The sequence below is a fragment of the Balearica regulorum genome, chromosome 10, assembly GCF_011004875.1.
Source record: "Balearica regulorum gibbericeps isolate bBalReg1 chromosome 10, bBalReg1.pri, whole genome shotgun sequence".
NCBI lineage: Eukaryota > Metazoa > Chordata > Aves > Gruiformes > Gruidae > Balearica > Balearica regulorum.
The window spans coordinates 1,615,869-1,636,813 of NC_046193.1; the positions used below are offsets into that span (position 1 = coordinate 1,615,869).

Consider the following 20,945-nt stretch of genomic DNA (forward strand, 5'->3'; position numbering starts at 1 on the left):
CATTTTGATGTGGTTGCCAAATTGTTTAACTGATTTCCTCAGTGGACGGTGTATAAAGTGTAGCTATTTCTGTAAGCGCAAATTCAGAAAGGAACAAACATTTTTTGTTATCTGTGCATGCGTTGGCTGTCTGTCCTCCTTGTTGTCCAGAACAGATCATGTCTCCATGGTTCTGGGTAGCACCAGTGCATACAGGGTGGATAAGACAGGTAACCAGAGCTCCCTCAGCCTGCTAGATAGCCTTCTCTGTGTTTACATCCACTTTGTTTTGTTGAGGGCTAAAAAAGCAATGTAAAATAAAACATAACATGTTTTTAAACACACTGAAGTGGCTACAAATGTTCTATTCTCACTCTGCAAGAAAAATGCCTGTCTGTTCGCTTTTTAAGCTTCAAAAGATATGTTGCTTGACTCAGGTTTGGTAGTAATAAACATGAATACATAGAAGTTCCCAGGAATAGTACTGTGATAATGGTGCAGAACTGTTCTTGAAATATGCACTTATTTTACATCTTCCTGTGTCTTAATGCTGCTGTAAATCCTCAAGAATCATATTTTTGCTTGTTCATTCTGACATCAGAGTGTAACCGAGATGCATGAAATAGAATATGCCTGAACTCAGTAGTCCTTTTCTCTCTTCTCACTTGCCTGTTTTCATAATTGTACAGGTTATTACCTTAACAGTTGGAAACAACCCCACAATCACCAACCCTTTTCCAGCGGTTGAGCCTGCTGTTGTGAAGTTCATCTGTGCTGTCCCTTCGCGACTCACTTTGACTCCTGTTTATGGAAGTCCTCAGCTTGATCTCTCCTGCCCTTTGCTGCAACAAAACAAGCAAGTGGTAAGTGTGGGGAGTGACAGGAAAAAAATGTGTTCTTATCACTTAAAAATCAGTGTTTGGACCTCCACATACGAAATAGTGTCTGACTTGCTGCAAGAGCAGCTGTAACTCCAGTGTGGTGGTCCACACTGGTATCGTTGCCTGCTTCTGCAGAGAGCAATCTGAATGTGAGTTTCCTACAGTGATCATTTGAACAGGTTTATAAAGGGACCTACCAGAAAATGGGAGTAGATGTAAAAGCATTTGGATTGTGGCCTCTCACAGAAGTGTCACTGTGAAGAAACCTTTCTGACTTGAGATAAACTTTTTTTATTTAAAAAAAAAAAAAAAAAGAGGGATGGAAGGGGGAAATGTTTCTAAGGGAAGTACAACATATTTTACCGTACACACATTATTACATAAGTGTACATTTGTGTGTGTCTATTAGTAAAGGCACAAACACTGAAGATACCTATGTAAGCATATACAGTGAGTATTGCTCAGTGACATCAGATGTATTCAGCTTCACAAATCTGAGTCACAATAAATGGACAATGCAGATGTGTAGATTATCAAGCATAAAGAACTCTTTCTTCTGTATCCTAATGAGTGCTGTCACGTGTTTTCTGCTGCATGAACTGTGTGTTTTGTTCTGTTAATATTACCAGGCAAATAAAAAGTCATCCCACTTTCATAAAAATGTAATGTGTATTGAGTTGATGAATCACTTTAACTTCTATGTAATAACACGATGAGAAGATTTTTGCGTATTATAAGTCACTTCAGAGTTCACCTGTTTTTCTAGCTCTGTTATGTGTCAGACTACATCAGTACGCTGCTATTGCTAATGCATTTCACAAGATGAACACTAGAAGTTTGAGCTATGTCTTCTGACAAATAGACAAATAGTATTTCTAATTATTTGTTTGAATTCCAAAGATGACGTAGTTGAACTGTGTGGTTCAGTTTTTGTTTTAAGATAATTCACTGGCTAAAAACACCCCATGCTCCCACCCCCCAAAAAAACCCCTTGCAGTTAAAGTACAGCTTAAGGACTTTGCATTGATGGCTCACTTTAATGAACATTACTCATGTAATGAGTGTTATAATAAATCTCATGGAAATCAGCATACTTTGTTTTAATGATTAAAAAAAATCCTCTTGCATCTGTTCAAAGTATTCATTCTTTTTCAGGTTCCTGTTTCAAATTATCGCAATCCAGTGTTGGATTTGGCTGCGTATGACCAACAGGGCAGTAAATTTGATAACTTCAGTTCTCTTAGTGTTATCTGGGAATCAACGAAAATGTCCTTAGCTAATATTGACCCTGATATGCCAATGGAGCTGACTCTGAAAGAAGATGGAAGCAGTCAAAAGAAAATGCATGGTATGAATTAGTTTAAAAGAACATTTCATTATTTGAAGAAGGTCAGGATTAAATCTGTTTGGTAATGTCTGAGCTTGATTAAAGAAATTACTGTAATCTGCAGCCATATTTTAACTTATCCTCAACATGCATTTTAAGTGTGTGCTATTGGAAAAAAAAAAAGGAAGAAAGGAAAAAAGGAAAAAAAGAAAAAAAAAACAGGAAAAAATAAAATAAAAATGAAATTAAAAAAAAAAGAACCAGAACCAAACCCAATGCCTAGAACCTGTGTCAAGAGAGAAAATCCTTGTCTGTTTAGAATGATAATGGAAGAGATTAGCAGTGTACGTTTCATCTTTTTCTTCCTCATAATCAGATTTATTTGACTTCTTGTTTGATTCTAGGCTTACAAACTGTTCTAGTTCACCATGAGTCTGGAACAACTGCCATCTCTGCAACTGCAACAGGGTACCAGCAATCCCATCTCAAGGCAGCTAAAGTAAAAGGACCGGTGCGCAGAACTCTTGTTTTTTTGTTGCTGTTTTCCTATGATGCTTAACGTATAGTGCTCCTGTGTTTTTATTTCCTCAGTGCATAGTAATGTAAAAATAAAGCAACTCCATAGCTGATTCTGAAGACAGATTCATACCACGCTGTTTTTATACTGTTCATGGCTTTTCTCACTTTCTTCTGCACTCTGTGCTGCTGTCGGCATCAAATATATCCAATTCCTTTTTTTATTTTTAACCATCTGGGCCAGGGGATTACGAAGAATTGTTTCAGTTGGTTTTGTTTCGATTTAGGTTTTTTAATGAACTGGTGAATCTCTGCTGCTTGTCCTTCAGTAAAGCAACCATGTACTTAGTGCAGCTGTCACTGGGGAAAGCAAATGTATTATTTCCATTGCAAAACTGGGTAGAAAGGTTCTGCATGAGCAAAGCAAAAGCTGGCTGGTATCCTTGTATGGACCATATGTAAAATCTGGGCTCTAATAGTCTTTTTTTCTTTTTTTTTTCCTTTGGTCTCACATTGCTCTTACAGAAGGGAAAGACTACTCATTTGTACAGTGCCAGCCATAAGCCTAGGCTCTAATTTTACAAGTCATTAGCCACTCCCTGAAATACTTTAGTTTGTAGATACTCAACATAGGGAAGAACAGCAGCCAAAAGTAGTGATGATGAACAAAGGCAGACGTAAACAGCTGGCAATTTTCTGTTTGTGCCACTTTTTTTTTAACTGACTATAAAGGCAGGTTTCAGCCTATGGAACAACCTGACATGCATAGTAACTAACTCTTAAAATACCCTGCTTCGCTAAATTGAAATTCTGTTTAATTTTGTTAAGCAAGATTTAAGTGGGTTTTGACTATATGCAATTCTGAACCACATACCATGAAAATAAGAGTTGAGACTAAGAGTAAAATATGGAGCTAGAGGTTACAAGATTTTTAATTCAAAGCAGGTAACAGATGGGCAGTAGTAATATGAAATATCCGATGGCCCAGATTTCTGTCAGTATGTCCAAGGTTTGGCATCTGAATGGTAAATTTCTTTGGAAGATGATCTGTATTGCCAGTTGGTTCTTATCTTTTCAGTGAGGTTTCAAGTCTGCCTCTGTTGGGAAGCATGGTGTGGATGCATTTCCACTGAAGAATTTGACTTAGCCAAAATTACTAGATTGAAGACACAGTTACTTTGCCACCGAGGATATTTGGTTCTGTATCTTTTTTCTCTTGAGAAACTTGAGTTGTAATAAGAGCAGTTGGTGTTCTGCAATCATTCTGTAATTCACTGTGCTCTTCTTTATTAAACCAGTATTCAACTTTCTTTCTTACATTTAGAGGTAGTTAGAAAAGTGAATTCTCTAAACTTTACCTCAAGTTCAGAGAAGTTTACTTTATTTCAGTGTGGGATACATACATGTAGAATGGCACCGGAGTTCTCTTGAGTTCTAGTCTCTTTTTTGGTAGTTGAAGAGTAGTTGTAGATACCACATCTGCTACAGTTACATGGGCTCACATGTTGTTTCTTTACATCGGGTAATTTGTCTGCTTTTTTCGAATGCATTTGAAATGGACTGCTAAATTCTGCTCTCAAACCTGTCCATACTTCTTTCTGACAGACAAAAACGCAAATAAAAAATCTAATAGATAGTATATTAAGATGTCTTGGTCATTGTTCCATGTTTAAGTGGAGCATTCTATTATGTCATTAGGGAAAGATGACATCCTTTCTACATCAAGGAAATAATTCTGCTAATTAGGTGAAATGAGTCCATAATACTAACTTCACCTAAAAAATATTTTCCCTTTCTAAGCTGATGTTGTTAGGAGTGAATGATTAACGTTGCATCTGGTCCAGTGTTTGTGTACTCACATTTAAGGAAGAATTTCTTTTGATGGCCTGCTAGGAAGAATCCTAAAAACCTGACCTTGAAGTAGAAGTTCTGTCTCTATGCTTCCTCATTTTGTATGAACTTCTAACATGTCTCTGAGTTAATATCCTACCCGTGTATGTCAGACTTGGTTAACTGATCCTGCTACATCTGTAACATGTGGGCCTTTGTTCTTTGTCTTGATCAGAGATGCAGAATACAACAGCATGTCCTGTGTATGACCTTACGTATAGAAGAGAGCTAGCAGCTGAGCCACTTACTAGATCTTGTGGACATTCTGTTAACCTAAACTTCTCCAGTGCTGGCTCTTTGTTCATCTGCTTTAAGCATCCTTCCTGGCATATACAAGAGACTTGCAGTGTTTTCTGACTCTTGGTGTTGGCTCTAACAGCTAGAATTGTTTCTTTCAGTATGAACCTCTTCTACCAGTGTCTGCCGCTATTGAACTGATACTAGTGGAAGACGTAAAAGTGAACCCTACTGATGTCTCCATTTACAATCACCCTGACGTACAGGTAAGGAATTATTCTGCAACTTTCTAACTGCAGGGAGGAAAACATCAAAAATTATATGATGTGTGTAAGGATACCAGTTTTAGCAATGTACTAGAAAGATACAGTCTAATTGTGGATGCTTTTCTGGTTTTGCAGGCAGAACTTTTCATCAAAGAAGGTTCTGGGTATTTTTTCATTAATACCAGTGTTGCAAATGTTGTAAGAGTGGCTCATGAGGAAACTCAAGGTATTGCTTTGGTGAGTAAAGTACTTTGTTATTTGACGTCTTTTTGGCGATCTGAGTATCATTCTACAGTTTCATCACTTGATCATTTTCCAGTATATGTGGATAGAGAGGCAATAACTGAATCTTGGATGTGTTTGCCTGTCGCAGTCAAGCTTCAGGCAGGGGATGTTGGCAGTAGCAATTTCAGGTATAGGAAATTATTTCACTACAGTTGTGATGCATACATATACTCTATACAAGATAAAATTTAGTACCAAGTTGTTCTTTACCCATTACAATACTGCAGTAAAGTGTTCCCGATTTCATAAACACAAAATGAAAAACAATGTGACAGAATTATTGAGAAGTGTTATACAAAGGTTAATTGGTTTCTAGAATAATAACAGAATATTTGTTGTAGGCCAGTACTTCTGAAACCTTCAAATACTTCTTCCAGTGGTAATTCAGGATATTTTGCTATCACAGTATTTCATTCTGAGTTTGCGAATAAATATCTATTAAAGAGTTGATTTCTGATCTCCCTATTAAGTTTTTAATGCAATTTTCGACTAGAAGATGCAACTAAATTACAGTTGATAGAGTTGTGAAATAACGATGTAAAGATGGATTTTTTTTCATTGTTGAGAATATGGAAAGTATTGGTGAAACATTTTGATTGTCTGTGTTGAAAATGTAAGGTGGGAATATTTTTCCAAGAGTCAGGTAGCACAGAGTTGGGTTAAAAATAGAAGAGATGAGCTTATTTTTGTACATTAGTACACTGTTTCAACTCTTAATAGTTTTTAGTCAGATCTCCCTCATGGGTTCAGCAGTGCTTTAACTGATGTACAGAAGATGATTTCAGAATAGAGTAGTGAACTTTAGTGGAACAACGCCAGCAAGATAGACTTTGTGAAGTACAAACAGAGATTTATTTTAACTACCTGTCAGATTAAAGGAGTGAAAACTCCACTTGTTAACATGTTTTAAAACCATTAAAAAACCAAACAAACAATCAAAACCCCCACATTTTTAAAAGTTTGTTAGTCCTGCATGCGATGCTTGAGTTAAATCCCAGTATTGGCAATGGATTTTTTTGTTCGATGGAAGCCAGCAGAATGCTCTGTGTAGAAAATCAGCAAATTCCAGTCTGTGCCAGGATGATGCCATGGCAGGTATCAGTGGAGTCCAGTTGATACAGGATGGTTTGATAGTAAACTATTCTGAGAAACTAAATTCAAGCTATCTACAGTAGCAATTCTCAGACTTTTTCCTGGAGCTGCCAAGGATAAATTCTATACTTCTTATCTTCCCTTTGACAGAGCAGCTTTTCTGGATGTGGGTGGTAGTATGGGGGAAGATGAATAGAGGCACAGTGAAACACACTGCATACTAGGGGCCACTGGACACCTAATAGGAGGTGAGAACAGAAGAGGTAGCTGAGACAGGAACAGTTTTCTAAGTTGTAGTAGCCCTGCTTTGCCTTTTGGCCTTCTGCTCTGGTAGCATCTTTTCTCTGGTCTCCCAGCCCAAACTGAGCTCCATTACATCTTCCTCCCCGTGGTCGTACTGGCTGCTTCCTCTTGGCCACATCACCTTCTCTGCTTTCCAGGCTGTGTGTTAATATACGCCCCTGGCACCCGTATTAGCCACCCACTTTGGGAAGTGCTGCTGTTCTGAAAGCTGGCATTTATTAAAACTTTATATTCCTTTCTATTTTGAGGCAAAAGTAAGAGTGATGCCCTCAAAGAACAAAATGTCAGCTCTTCCCACTGCTCTTACTGCTAACTCCTGTCATGCTGCCAAGTAATGCTATGAATTATTTTAAATTCCTTTGAACTGGGGGGCCTGGCTGTCCATCACCCCTTATTTCAGAGTCCATCTTCATAAGCCAGATGAGAGCATAGAGTAGGACACCAGACATCTGAGCTGTCTCTGGCCAAAGTGAAGGAGCCTGTGAAGGTGAAGAGAATAGTTGGGATCATCCCTGAGGTGCGTGGCACATTCAGGCACATTGCAAGAGAACTGTGAAGGTAATGTGAGCAAGGTGCAGATGCGTGGCCTTGAGAAAGTAAAGTGTGCGGAGATGACTTTGGGATTGGTGCCTAGTTCTGAGGGCTCGTATTTGTGGGCAGAGGTCTGTTTCTTCATTGTTTGATTCTCGCTGTATTCTGAGAAGTGTAATGTGTACGCTCTTTGTATACAGAAATAATAAAATAATAGTCGTATCAAAGAAATACCTGATTTGTCAGACGTCCTCTTGGGAAGATACACCACCAGATTTTGGCTGTTCATTCAGATTAAAAGCAGTTACTAAAGTATGAATCTTGTAGGAAGCAATACCAATGCTTTATAAGCATAGTCTCTATCCTTGAGGGTTTTTTTTCCTAATCATTTGTTTTTCACCTCACAAGAGAAGTTTCATTGCTCTGAATGATATGTTATGGGGTTTTTGTCCTTCTGATGGCAGAAGGAGAATAACAGGATGCCAGACTGCTTCTAGATTAAGATACGTTTATTCAGTCACTGTCCAGAGGCCATTTGCACGAGCTCAGTAGTATGATACTTTTTACGTGTGTTTTACAGCTTTACTTTTGCTTCGGTGGAAGAATTATCTGTGTCTAAGGCTTGGGAACTCCTGCATCCAACTATGCCTGCCCTGAAAGTGATATAAATTTTATCCTATGAAGGACAGACAAATGAAAATAAGAAGTGCTATAATAGAATTTTCTTTTGGCATTGCAGGTGCAGCCTCTGCTTCCAGGATCAGTGACTGTGATGATTCATGACTTGTGTTTGGCTTTCCCTGCACCAGCTAAAGCTGAAATTTATGTATCTGATATACAGGAACTTTACGTCCGAGTTGTTGACAAGGTTAGTGGCTTTGAAACCAGCATTATTAGCTGATCCAGATTGCCCCGATTCCTTGTGCTGATCATGAACATGAAGGTGAGACATGTACAAGATGATATGATGTAGTGGTTAGGGCCCTCTGCTGCAGCTGTATGACCTTAGAGAAACAATTTGATCCCCCTGTGCTTCTCTTTCTCCCTCCCAAATTTATCCTTTTAGGTTATAAGCCTTTCAGAGTGTTAAGCGTCTCTTACTTCACGTTCTGTGTGGCAACAATCTCAATTTTTGCATTTACACAGCAAAGTTAATTCATGATTTATATGAACACACTAATTTACATTTCCTGTTGTTTAAAGTGCATGAGAGCAATTCTTTTAGTAGGTTTTGCCGAAGGTCATTTTCCATATGTCATGTTTTAAAAATGAACACAAAAAAAGTCCAACTCATTTTACTTGCCAGCTTGGGTGCGTCTCATACAAAATAAGTGTTGGTATTTCTGGATGTTTTAATTACGCCCTTGCCAGCTGAAAGACCTGAATTCATTTATTTAATTTGACACTAACCATTGCTGGCAGGGATTATTCTTTAAAATCAGTGCTAATCTAACCTTAGGGCTTTATGTCTAATACCCTACTAAAAGCATAATATAAAATGAAAACGTTTAGGCTAATAAATAAGAATAGTATAAATGAAAAATAACTGGATGTGACTGTGTTTCAGGTGGTGATTGGAAAAACAGTTAAAGCTTATGTCAGAGTTCTGGATGACTCTAAGAAACCTTTTCTGGCTAAATACTTTGCTGTCATGGATCTAAAACTAAGGGCAGCGTCTCGGATTGTTTCACTTGTGTAAGTTAATGGATTTTTTTTTTTTAATTAATCTGCAAATACGTTTATAAGCAGAATAAGGAAAAAATGAGTGAAGGTATTGGCTTGGAGGCATGGTAGTATACAATGAGGTTTTACTTATTTTATTTTTGTAAAGTTTTCACTATCTGTTAAATGGTAAAAATGGTCATTTGTCAGGAAAATTGCCTAAGCTAACTATCTATATCTTGTTGACTGATGAATGAGACTGTATTCATATGCTATAACATTTCGTGGAGCCTTATGCATCTTGGAAGCAGTGACTTGACAAATAATGTCAGGTGAAGAACTCTGTGAAGACATACCTGATGTTATCAAACTCATTCTGTCTGTTATTAACCTTTTAGAAACAGGTAGGCTAAATTATCCTACTGCCTCAAAGCTCCTTGTTTTCCAAGCTCTAATCTAGTTTTTTGGACTGTTGATTTTTAGTGTTGAGGTACTCAGTAAAAATCATTCTGCTTTATGTGGGGAAGTGTGTGTGTGTATTTGGATACACCATGGAGTTCTGCTTGGCTGTATCTATCCTACTCCATTAAATAGTGTCAAGGTATGTAATCAAGGCTTGTGCCACCATTGTCCATACTGGTCAAATTCTTAGTGGGCTCCCTGGCAGAGTTTTGATCTGTACCAGCTAGCGCTCTTGTTTCACTTCCATTTCAGGTATTTCATTTTAAGGTAAAACACAGGCTACAAAGAGCCATTTCATGATGTTATATATAGAAATGTGATGGTCACCTTAATTTTGCTTAAGACATAGTCAGTCATCCTGTATGCACTAAGTCCTTTGCATTTGTTATTCATGTAATTTATTCAATGAACTTCTCTATTTTAATGTTTCTTTCCTACAGCCCACTCAGTGAAGCTCTTGATGACCATACTGCTACTTTCCTAGTGCATGGGATGGCCATTGGTCAGACTAGTCTTATGGCAACTGTTGCTGACAAAAGAGGACAAAGAATCAACTCTGCTCCACAACAGATTGAAGTAAATAATTGCAGATAAAATATATGTGTAAACAAAATCTATGTGATGACAGCACAGGAACAGTATATTACAGTTAATTTATAGTATAGTAATTAATTTGCCAGAATGATGTTTACTTTTTCTGTACAGAAGTTACTCAAATGCTAGTCTGTTTCAGATTTCGTAATATTTTTTAACTGCAAGTGATGAGTTAAGTTTCTGCGTGCTCAATCTACTGTAATTAAGCAAGTGAAGACCCAGTTTTACACTTGTATGTACTGTTTTGTGACATAATTGATCTGACTGAAATAGTGTGAACACAAATATTCATATTCCTGTTCTTAGGTCTTTCCCCCATTTAGACTACTGCCAAGGAAAGTGACCCTAATTATTGGGGCTATGATTCAGGTAAGGCATCTTCTTACATATTTTTCTTTCTTTTGTAATTTCTGTTTTAAAATAAATAACTTATTGTTCAGGAATAGATACTCAACTTGGCAATCTAGCTGCAGGCACACTGCATACTCCTCCTAGCAAGAACAGTTTCATTCTTGAGCCACCTTCTATTTTACTGTATTGTCGGATCAAAGGTTTTGTATTTATGTCAAGGGAGTGTCAGGTTTTCCAGTGTTAAGTACCAGCACAGCATTAATAAATCTGGCACCTCCATGAAATGAAGCATTGTGGGCTAGTTCTACAAACCGATACACATAGCAGAGCTATACCATGGTGAAGAGAAAGTGAAGTAAATTTTTCTTAAACTTTCTGGGCTGGATGTGGCATCAGCCTGTCACATTCTACAAAGCACACAGTCCACTTTTCTGCTTAGCTCGTGTATTTCCCAGTCCAACATGCAGGGACCAGTGTGCAGGAGAAATAAGCTCTGAGATGCCCTGGGAAGGTTCAGACAGCTGTTCCTTACTGAAGACATTGCGTTGCTGAGCAGGGAAGGGGTGTGTCCTGTAACATTAACCAGAACAAATATCTGATGGGTTAATTTTAGTTCTTCTGTGTGCTATTAATTACAGATCACTTCAGAAGGAGGTCCTCAACTTCAATCCAACATCATTTTCTCCATCAGCGATGAGATGATTGCATCAGTGAAGAGCACCGGACTGGTCAGAGGAGTGGCGATTGGGAATGGAACGGTAACAGGAGTGGTGCAAGCTGTTGATGCAGAGACAGGGAAGCTTGTCGTGGTGTCTCAGGTAATGCTTTATTGATGTTGTTTGGGGCTGAAAGAGGCGTGCTCTAACTCGTGGGTTTGGCTCAAAAGGGATGAATAGTCTTTTTGCATTTGTAATGTTATCTTGCGCACTTGATTCCTGGTTTCCTTAAGGACATGCAAAATCAGTGGTTGTTGCTCCCTGGCCTGTGAACTTACGCATTTGCTGACACAGATAATACTTTCAACAGATAGTTAAATCTTGCTGTATTTAAAACAAAGTTCTGCTGATAACCTAGGGAGACTTTATGAATGGTCTGGTATCTTTAGAATTCATTAGTAAATCTAGAAAAGCCCATCTAAAGAAGCCTTTCTAAAACAGCAGAAGGTTGTCCTTGCCTGCATCACCTTACGTCAGTAGAAGTCAGAAGGTAAACGTTGCCTTCTGTTGACAAATGCATTGTCTCTCAAGCTATAGGCAGGCTGTATAGAAAGCTATCATTCCGTGCTGTGGTCTGAATCCATCTACGACGTTCAAGCAGTGAATCCCTGATACTCCATCAGAATCTCTGTCCGTATAATTTCCTACTAGCTGAGTGTAAGGGAGCTGTTGAGCAGGCCTATAAGGGGGCACAAGTCCCTGGGACTTGCTTGAGACTAAGAACAATACAACTTGGGCCAAATCTTATGGCTCTTCATTTGAGGTCAAGGCAGGACAGCTGCTGCACACCACAAAGCTCTGCTGCTTGAAAGATGTCACCTCAGGCCAAGAGTAGACAAAGCAATTTAAAAAAAAAAAAAAATAAAAATGTGTATATGCTTTTTGTAGTGCGGGGGCAGCACTCTGCCCTGATGCTGTGGCAGGAAGCAGAATGAACTTGAAAGCAAAATCTACTGCTCATGAGGTCCAGGTCTGACCTTTCCTCCCCAGTATACAGTAGGAATAAAATCTATCAGGAATGTGAGGGTATGTGAAAAGGAGACAGCAGAGTATCACAGATATTTTTATTCTTGATTGCCCCATTTGCTGCTTACCATTCGCATTCCCTTCTAATTCTCTCAATGTCTTCCTTTACCTTCTGGGATTATTTATCCCTCTTCTCCCAGGGACCCCTACGATCTAGTCCCTTTCTGTCTGTCACCTCTCAGCTCTATCGTTCATGTCGTCAGTAATTTTGAGCAGAGCTTTTATTTTTTAATTCAGGTGGCATTTTTAAATGTCTATCAATTTACAAAGTTAGTGCTTTTGTAGGTTTTTTTACAGTCCTACTGAATTGTGTCCATCTGTATTTTCTGTGGTAAGTCATACGCAAATCAAATGGCAATAGTGATTAAATAATGGCAAAATAGTGAACAGATCCTGAAAGTGAACTCTAGTTCACATTTGACAAGTGCTTACGATGTCTTCCCTTCCTCATTTTTAGGACAAAGTGGAAGTTGAAGTAGTACAGCTGACAGCTGTTAGAATTCATGCACCAATTACACGAATGAAAACCGGTACACAGGTTAGTTATTTGTGATTAGCTTTTATTGCCTTAAAATTTTGACCTGCAAGCTGTTACCACTCTGATTAGGTCATCTGATAATACCACTCCAGCTCCAAGTGGTGACCTGCTCTGGGGTACCACTGCTGCAGCGGAAGTGAATGTGCTGTCAGTGGAGAAGCTCCAGAGCTGAACATATTAAAAGAGAAATCAGGACAAATTTACCTTGTACACCAGACTGATTTTTCAGAAATTCAGGCCTTGCTGTAGAAGCATCATTTAATATAGAGAAGAGTTGAAAATCCCTGTTTTGTGTTTATATGTCACGTTGTCTGAATTTGGAGAGTTGGAAGGGGAAGGCTGATGTCCAGAGCAGAGTTAATCAGGGAGATCATCTAGACAAAGATGTAGAAAACATAAGAGTATATGACTTAACTAAGATGAAGTGATTTGATGCTACACATAGGACAAATGAATTACTGAACTCATCTTTTCTGATGGAAAACTGGTACTTGCTTTTTGTAGAGCATCTAGCAAATGAGAATAAATCAAAATTTGGGTTTTGATTGCAAGTTAGTGGTTATTTGAGTCTTCTGCATGATCTATCCTTGCAACATACACAGCAGCCAAACCATTTTCTTCATAAGAAATACCATCTCTTGATCAAGGAATTTTAAGTTTAATTATATTTGCTCTGTGCAGGTTTGGCTAGCATTCTAGAATTACATAAGAAAGTTGGTTTCTCTGTTTCAGATGCCAGTTTATGTAATGGGCATCACCAGTAGTCAGACTCCTTTCTCATTTGGCAATGCAGTACCGGGCTTAACGTTCCACTGGTCTGTCACAAAGAGGGATACTCTGGATATCAAGACAAGACACAGTGAGGTAAATTTTGTGTGTGTGTGTGTGTGTACTTGCATGTAAGCGTATCTTGGGGAAAAGGAAACTGGCACATAATGGGAATTGAGAAAATACTGTTCCTTCCACTTAAAATCAAAGAGCAATTGTCAGCATTGGGTGTTGTCTTTCCTCTGAATCAATGTCAGCTCTTTTCCATGAGTAAAATTTTAATCACTTTCTCCTGTCCAAGGCTTCTTTTCGGCTTCCTGCAAAATACAACTTTGCAATGGATGTTTATGGCAGAGTGAAGGGAAGAACAGGCCTGAAAGTTGTTGTGAAGGTCCTTGATCCTGCAGCCAACCAGTTTTACAACATGGCAAGAGAACTGTCCGATGAAATCCAAATTCAGGTATGATGATGTTCCTCACAGTTAATGTTTTAATATCTATTTCAGAGCTGAATTAAAGTCTGTATTTGAAGTCAGGAATTTGAAATGCAAAGGAGTAGTTCCAGTTCTGGTTTATCTTTGAGCCCTTACTCTTGTTTGTGTAATGTTCCGCTATTTGGAAACATCCAAGTTCCCCAAGTGTTGGTAAGGTTTACACTGAACAGTCATGCGCTGGTGTGGTGCTTGAATGAAATTCAGGAGTTTGTTAGGTTTTTTTGTAGACCACCTAAAACTGAGGTGACTTGTGTCTTGTGGATAAGCAGTGTTAGAGCTGTAAAAGAACTTTGGTGCTGTAGTTCCCCTCTGCACAATAATATTTCTTGGGTTTAATGCTTATCTTACATGTCTATGCAAGCATGTTAATTTGGGTCAGGAATTCGCTTCTGAAATGAATCTCCTGGTTGTTCCCGCTTGCCATGCTTTGGGGAGCAGTTTCGAAGTATGCAAACTGGATTCCTTTAGATGGAACAGAGCTGGGAAATATGCTTGAGGAGTGCACCTCGTGGGGATTCAGTTTGTGGGCTCAGACTCTAAAGTAGCATGGGTGAATGCAGGGTCTCCAACACCATTTCACTTGACAAATCTGCTTCTTTTTTCATGCCGCTTTGTAGTATAGCTATAGCCATAGAAATGAATGCTCTTCACAATAATTGATAGAAGATACTACCTATCCCATTCTCAAATATTCATGTTTAATTTTCTTTTTTTTTACCATATGTATTATACAAGGTAAAAGAAAAAAAAGGTTGTTACAGTTTTATTTGGGATTTCTGTTGTTTTGAAGGTGAAATAAATGGAAATAAATGACTTGCTGCACACAGCAGTAGGCAAAAATGCCTTTTATTTTCCAGGTTTTTGAAAAACTTCATCTAGTGACTCCAGAAGTAGAAGCGGAGCAGATCTTAATGTCACCAAATTCCTTTATTAAACTTCAGACAAACAGGTTAGTGAGCAGTTTTCATACTGTGATTTGTGTCACCAGTTTATCAAAAATGTAAAGTGATTTTGTTTGAAGTAAGCTGTTTTAATCTTTCAAAAAGAGTATCGCAGTACATCCGTATAATACACAACTTTTCTGGTGATTAATAGTATCTTATCTGTACTCTTGGGCTCTCTCAAGCCTTGTATTAGTTAGATTGTAGCTGGAAAATTAATTCAATATTTGGAACTTTTAGATCCTTATTTTAAAAGATGCTGAGCCAGTTAAAGCAGTAGCCTGCTTTCACTAGAGTTTTTTATGGGTGATCGAGGCTTTATGGAATATACTTCTCTCTATTTCTTACACAGAGGCTACGACTAGATTTTGAAATTAAAATGTCCTTCCAAATGAGAAGTTGTTTTTACATAATCTGTTTTCAAAGACTGCCATCTCAGACTCATTTCAGGCCTGACATTCGGTTTTCCTAGCATAAGAATGCGCAGATACAGACAATAGGACGTACACTGAGAGGGAGGCTGTAGGTCCATTTAGTTTTTTAAGGGGAGGAAACCATTAGTTCCACTGGAGCTCCAGTGACTGTGGTCAGTCAGCGCCTGCTTTTGAAGTTATGTAGGAGCCTTGTCATTTGTAGTCACTTACTAATGTTGTTTTGCTATCTCTTCTGAGCAGTTTTTCTGATTAATTGGTCATGAAGTTGCTAGATATCAGTTTGTACACTTCTTTGTCCCATCACCTTCCCTATCCAATGTTGGAGTCCCTATGTCTGAACTCTACCACCAAAAGCAATTGCATTATTGCCAAGAAAAGGACAACTAAAATCCAGCTTTAATGCTTTTTTTCCTAGGTTAAAGTAGACAATTTGTATGTGAATGGAGGAGCTTGGGAGGAAAAGAAAAATCATTTAGAGATCTTTTAGATAAATGATACTTAAAAGTAGCTAATGTCTCAGAATGCCCACTAATTAGTTTATGTATTTACTCACTTTATTAATACGCAAATACCATGGTGAGAGTTATTCCAAAAATTAACCTGGTCTACAAAACCATTTCCAGGAAACTGATGAGATCCACTTAATCACGTCCCTGACTTTATCTCTAATATCTGCATTGGCCCTGGCAGACCAATCTCCCTCTAAATATCATTTACAGAAAACGATGGCAGAAGTTGCGTGTTGTAGCCTTAGCCATTGTTATTTGGAATGAAGTTTACATCAGTGAATGATGACACTGCAGGGCAGTGGATGGAAACTGGATTTCAATACATGCGTAAACCCAGATAAGACTTCTTCCAAGTGAGCTTGAATGAGAACTTGAACTTTTCTTTCTTAGACTAGAACACAGGCTTTTCAGCTTTTATTGCAGACCATGGAAAAACCACATACCAAATAGCAATCTTTTAGATTTGCATAATATATTGGTGTAAATATGGTTTTACTCATTTAATGCAGTCCCCTATTTCTTTGTTTTTCTGTTCTGTTTGTTTGTTTTGTTAAGGGACCGAGTGGCTTCACTGAGTTACCATGTCCTGGATGGACCAGATAAAGTTCCTGTTGTAAAAATTGATGAGAGAGGTTTCCTTAACTCTGGGTCTTTGATAGGATCATCAACAATTGAAGTGATTTCACAAGAATCATTTGGCATCAACCAGACCATTGTAGCTGCTGTTAAGGTAGTATCGTCTCTCTCTCTTCCCAGTGTTCAGTTAGAAGTATGTCCTTACTATAGCAACAGGGATGGTTCACTGCGCATTTTGAACTTGACTTCTGAAAAATGTGAACTATAAGAATTAATAGTCAGTTCTGAGCTTTGAAAAAGTTTAGTGTACTAAACTAGATGGGTAAACATTAAATCCTAGCAAATTAACTTCAGTATACTTTACAGAAAGGCTTTTGTGTGCATGCGCCTTAAATACTTGAGAAAAAAAGAGTTTGTCCTAAATATCCCTTAGAAGGCTGATAATTAGAGAAGTTCAAATGAAAAAGATGTTAATGTCATAAATACGCATTCTGCAGTTTGTGAAAAAGGTAAATGTCACCTAGAGTAATGACTATCAATGCAGCATCTGTTGTGAGGTACCTAAGTGATACCTAGATTTTCAAGATATTAGAGCTGCAACTGTACAGTGCCCAAAGTTTTCATTTTCTCTGCTGTTTCCCAGCAGTTCAGCTTTCACATATAACGAGAATGTCTGCATGGGAGAGGCTATCTTATCAGATGCAATAATTGAGCTGCTGTTGCCTATATTTGGTGAGCTGGCAAGGAGCATGTCCAAGGAGCACGTCCAAGGCTGCCCCATGTGCCTAAGCCACACTGAAATGCGGATGCTTCAGGGAAGGACAAATCTGTAGCAAAACTCAGCAGTTTGTTTTCAGGCTAAATGAAACATCTTTCGCAAAACTGTGGCTGTTGATTGAATGCTGTTAAGTGAAGTCTCATGTATCTTACTGGTTGGGCACTTAGGACGTAAGGGAACGTATGTCCTTCATTTCTGTTCAAAAGTCCTTGTGCCAAAAACTTTCTCTATCTGGCAACGTGAGCCTTGAGATACCCACTGCTCCACTTCCTCTTATCCCTTTGTACTTTGTCAGCATCTTTCCTATGGCCCAGCTAAAGGAGAAAGATGTACAATTGAGTGCTGACTTTAAATTATTTTTAAGTTTAATTATTATAATCACTGTGAAGTGGCTTGATGGCTTTTTAAAATTTTAATTTTGTTTTTTACCATAATGTTCGGTTTTGTCTGTAGGACAGCAAGTAGGTCTGTCCTCCTGGGTGGAGAATGAAAAAAAGAAATAGTGGCTTCGTTTCACTGATGCCACTCTTGCTGCTAGGTGGTGGCAGTGAATTTCTACAGCTCTGTTGTAGATGACCTTGTTTCTTCCCTTCGCTGCTGGATCCGGCGAGTGAAAGACATCTAATGAGTTTGGGGTTGGCTCAAATGACATTTAGTCAGCATATAGTGGTACTGAAGTTGAATTCCCTCTCTGTGCATTCTTTCCGTACACAGTTAGGATGTCACAGAACTGTGGAGTCAGTGCTCTATGATATTAAGCTTGTGAGCTCTTTGTAGTAGGAACCATCTCAGTTCAGCATCTTGTACAACTGATTTGTTTTCCTGTACTTATTAGGACTAAACTACTTTTATGAAAATAATATTTTTAGCCTCACAGTAACCCCATGAGGTAATACAGCACTGCTGCCTTCATTTTGTGGAACTCGGAGTTTAAGTGGCTTTGCTGAAGGTCATGTAGAAAAACTTGTGACAGAGCAGGACATGAGCTGGAATCTGTTGTGTCATTTTAAGGCAGAGTTCTCTCCTTCACACTGTCCTTCCTTTCATAAGTTCTTGTTTTGTCTGTTTACAACTGTACACAATTAAGAACCAAATTGCTGCAGCAGCATCACTTAACACTTAGACCTTCAACTTTGCTCAAAAAAAGACTTATGTAAGCCAAGGAGAACAGTGGAAGTAAGGAGTGACAGTATGCTTAGCATTGAAGCAAGCTAAGCACTTGCCTGTACCAGCTGTATTCAACTGAATATTTTTTTAAAAAAGAAAAAAATAATTTAAAAACCCAAGATGCTTTAACAGTAAATAGCTGTTTTCATCAATATTAAATTTAGCAGTTGTCCCTTGTGGGACAGTTTCTGAGATTTTAAAGTAAAGCAAGCTTGAAAATCTGTCAGGGAACTGGCGTTTTTGTTACCTTATAACCTCAGCTACTTGGGCAGATGACTGTATGCACTGATATTTTAACTGATTACATCAGTCAGTGGAGTAGACAGTTGTATATACTGATATTCTAGCCACTTCCCCCCCGCCCCCCCCCGCCCCCCCCCCCAGACTCAACCAAAGATGGTATTTGCTTCAGGCCAAATTTGTCCTTTCCTTTTTAAGTTTTGACATGTACATTTTCAGATTGCAGAGTGTAAAACTGAGATGAACCTCTTAGGTCAGAAAATAGGGATTTTTCTACAAGATAAGCTTGAGGGCTTCTTTTGAAATAGTTTTCTCTATATATTTAAGGGTTTTTGCTTTTTCTATCCTTCCCTTACATATTTTCCAACAGCTATAACAGCAAGAACAGATATAGTTCTTTTTGTTGAGCAATTTTGCTAGTTAACCTAGATAAGTTAATACAGAATAGTATTACGTTATTTAAAAAACAAAACTGGTTGTGAAGTTTTTGTCTTCAGACAAACTTCCTTCATTGGAGTCTTACTGCAAAAATGGCGGGGGGGGGGGGGGTAGCGCACATATAGATAATCTAGCAGACTTTTCTAAAGAATTGGGAGCGGAAGTCCCTAACTTCTGTCTGGCTGAGGCGAGGCATTGAGGCAGCAAAATGCAGCTGGCTCACCAGTCAGGATTTCAGATGTTGGTTCCGGCTGCCTTTGTCTGTTGCACTTGAGTTCTTTCAGCCCATGCCTCGGAGGAGCCAGCAGTACCGAGACAAGCATGCCCAGTGATGGGGCAGAAAAGCCACCCCAGCACACAACTCGAGGAAAGATGGTGGGGAGCCCTGTTGTTGGGACCACTGCGGGCCTGTTTGAGGGGCAGCGGTTTGTAGTGTCTGTGATGTTGTTTGACAAGGATTGCCAGGAAACAGCTTTGCAGCTATTGCTCATGTTTCCTCTGCTGGGCAAAGCTTCACTCAAACAGAGACAAGGCTATTAAAAACTGCCTGTATCATCTTGGCTTTCTCACCTGGGGCAAGGGAACTGAGGAAACAGTGACCATTTCATCCTCCTACTCTCACATACATTACAAGTTACTCCTGTTCCAGTAACTGGGGAATGAATTACACTTTATTTTGAGAATTACTGGGAGAGAAGTCTAGTGGTAACTTGTTCTCTTGCATATCCATGGAGTCTTAAACAGTTTTAATTTATGGGATAATAATGTAGTTTCTGAAGTCTGTGATACATGTTTCTGCATCATTCTTGCTTGCTTCAATTCCCAGTGCTATTAGGGAATACTGCTAAGAAATATCTGATGGGAGGGTGTAAGGAAGACAGAGCCAGGCTCTTCCCAGCAGTGCTCAATGACAGGCCAGGAGGAACGCACATGAATTGAAACACATGAAATTCTGTCTGCATATAGGACAGCACTTTTTTACTGTGGTGGCTGCTAAACACAGGCACAGATTGCACAGATTGTGGCGTCTCCATCCTAGGAGATGCTCAAGACCTGACTGTACTTTATCCTGGGCACCTGGCTCGAGCAGGGGGATCTGGGCTAGGTGATCTCCAGAAGCTCCTTCAACCTCAACTATTCTTCTGTGATTCTATGAAATATATGTGCCAATAACAAAAGCACCATGTCTCAGTACTGTCATATGGCTAAAGATATAGCCAGTGGATCATAAAGGAAGCTTTGTATATTTGCATAATAAGAACCCTTTTAGATTACTATTTTTATAGAGGCACCAAAAGAAGCAATTTGATTTTGCTTTTCACTGCTGATGTTTTTACAGGTCTGCCCCATCTCATACCTAAGAATCTCCATGAGTCCTATTCTGCACACACAAAACAAAGAGGCATTACTGGCTCTTCCCCTGGGTGTGACACTGACGTTTACAGTCCATTTTCACGATAACGCTGGAGATACTTTTCATTCGCATAATTCTCTGCTCAACTTTGCAACAAACAGGTAGGTATCTATCATGGGGGTTAATTACAGAGAACAAAAAAGGCCAAACACACATAGCCTAGCCGCAGAAAGGCACAAAGATTGTTCCGAAGATATCAAGTGAAGATATAGCTTGTGCTGGGATTAGCAAGGAAGGGATTTTGTCTCTGAGGTCTTCAGAGTCACCATAGCAGAAAGGAGTTCCAGTTTGCAATCGATATTCTCTAGCAAATGGAAAGTTGCCCAGATAAGCATGATCCCTTGCGGGGCCTGCTGGGGTGCATTTCGGCTTTAAGTGACTCGGAATCATCGGAGTGCATACATCAGTGGCCTATATAAACAATTGATCTTATTAGCATTTGCCTGATCTTGCCTCTTTTCTGCTAGTGCTTTGTTGCACTGACTCACTTAAGTCTTATGTAAGGTGGTGAACGTTCTGGATCAGGGGCTG

General features: G+C 38.9%; 1 protein-coding gene across 1 annotated transcript in view; it reads left to right on the top strand.

Annotated features, from left to right (window-relative positions):
* The window catches only part of NUP210 (nucleoporin 210), a 65,312-nt gene that overhangs the window by 34,049 nt on the left and 10,318 nt on the right, over positions 1-20,945 (top strand). Inside the window, exons 16-31 of the mRNA XM_075762676.1 lie at positions 669-842; positions 2,016-2,208; positions 2,592-2,698; positions 4,992-5,096; positions 5,232-5,333; positions 8,047-8,175; positions 8,875-9,002; positions 9,872-10,007; positions 10,332-10,394; positions 11,015-11,194; positions 12,576-12,656; positions 13,389-13,520; positions 13,726-13,884; positions 14,775-14,866; positions 16,357-16,531; positions 20,340-20,515. Of these exons, the coding sequence (XP_075618791.1) occupies positions 669-842; positions 2,016-2,208; positions 2,592-2,698; positions 4,992-5,096; positions 5,232-5,333; positions 8,047-8,175; positions 8,875-9,002; positions 9,872-10,007; positions 10,332-10,394; positions 11,015-11,194; positions 12,576-12,656; positions 13,389-13,520; positions 13,726-13,884; positions 14,775-14,866; positions 16,357-16,531; positions 20,340-20,515 (2,132 nt within the window). The remainder of the gene's footprint in view (positions 1-668; positions 843-2,015; positions 2,209-2,591; positions 2,699-4,991; positions 5,097-5,231; positions 5,334-8,046; positions 8,176-8,874; positions 9,003-9,871; positions 10,008-10,331; positions 10,395-11,014; positions 11,195-12,575; positions 12,657-13,388; positions 13,521-13,725; positions 13,885-14,774; positions 14,867-16,356; positions 16,532-20,339; positions 20,516-20,945) is intronic.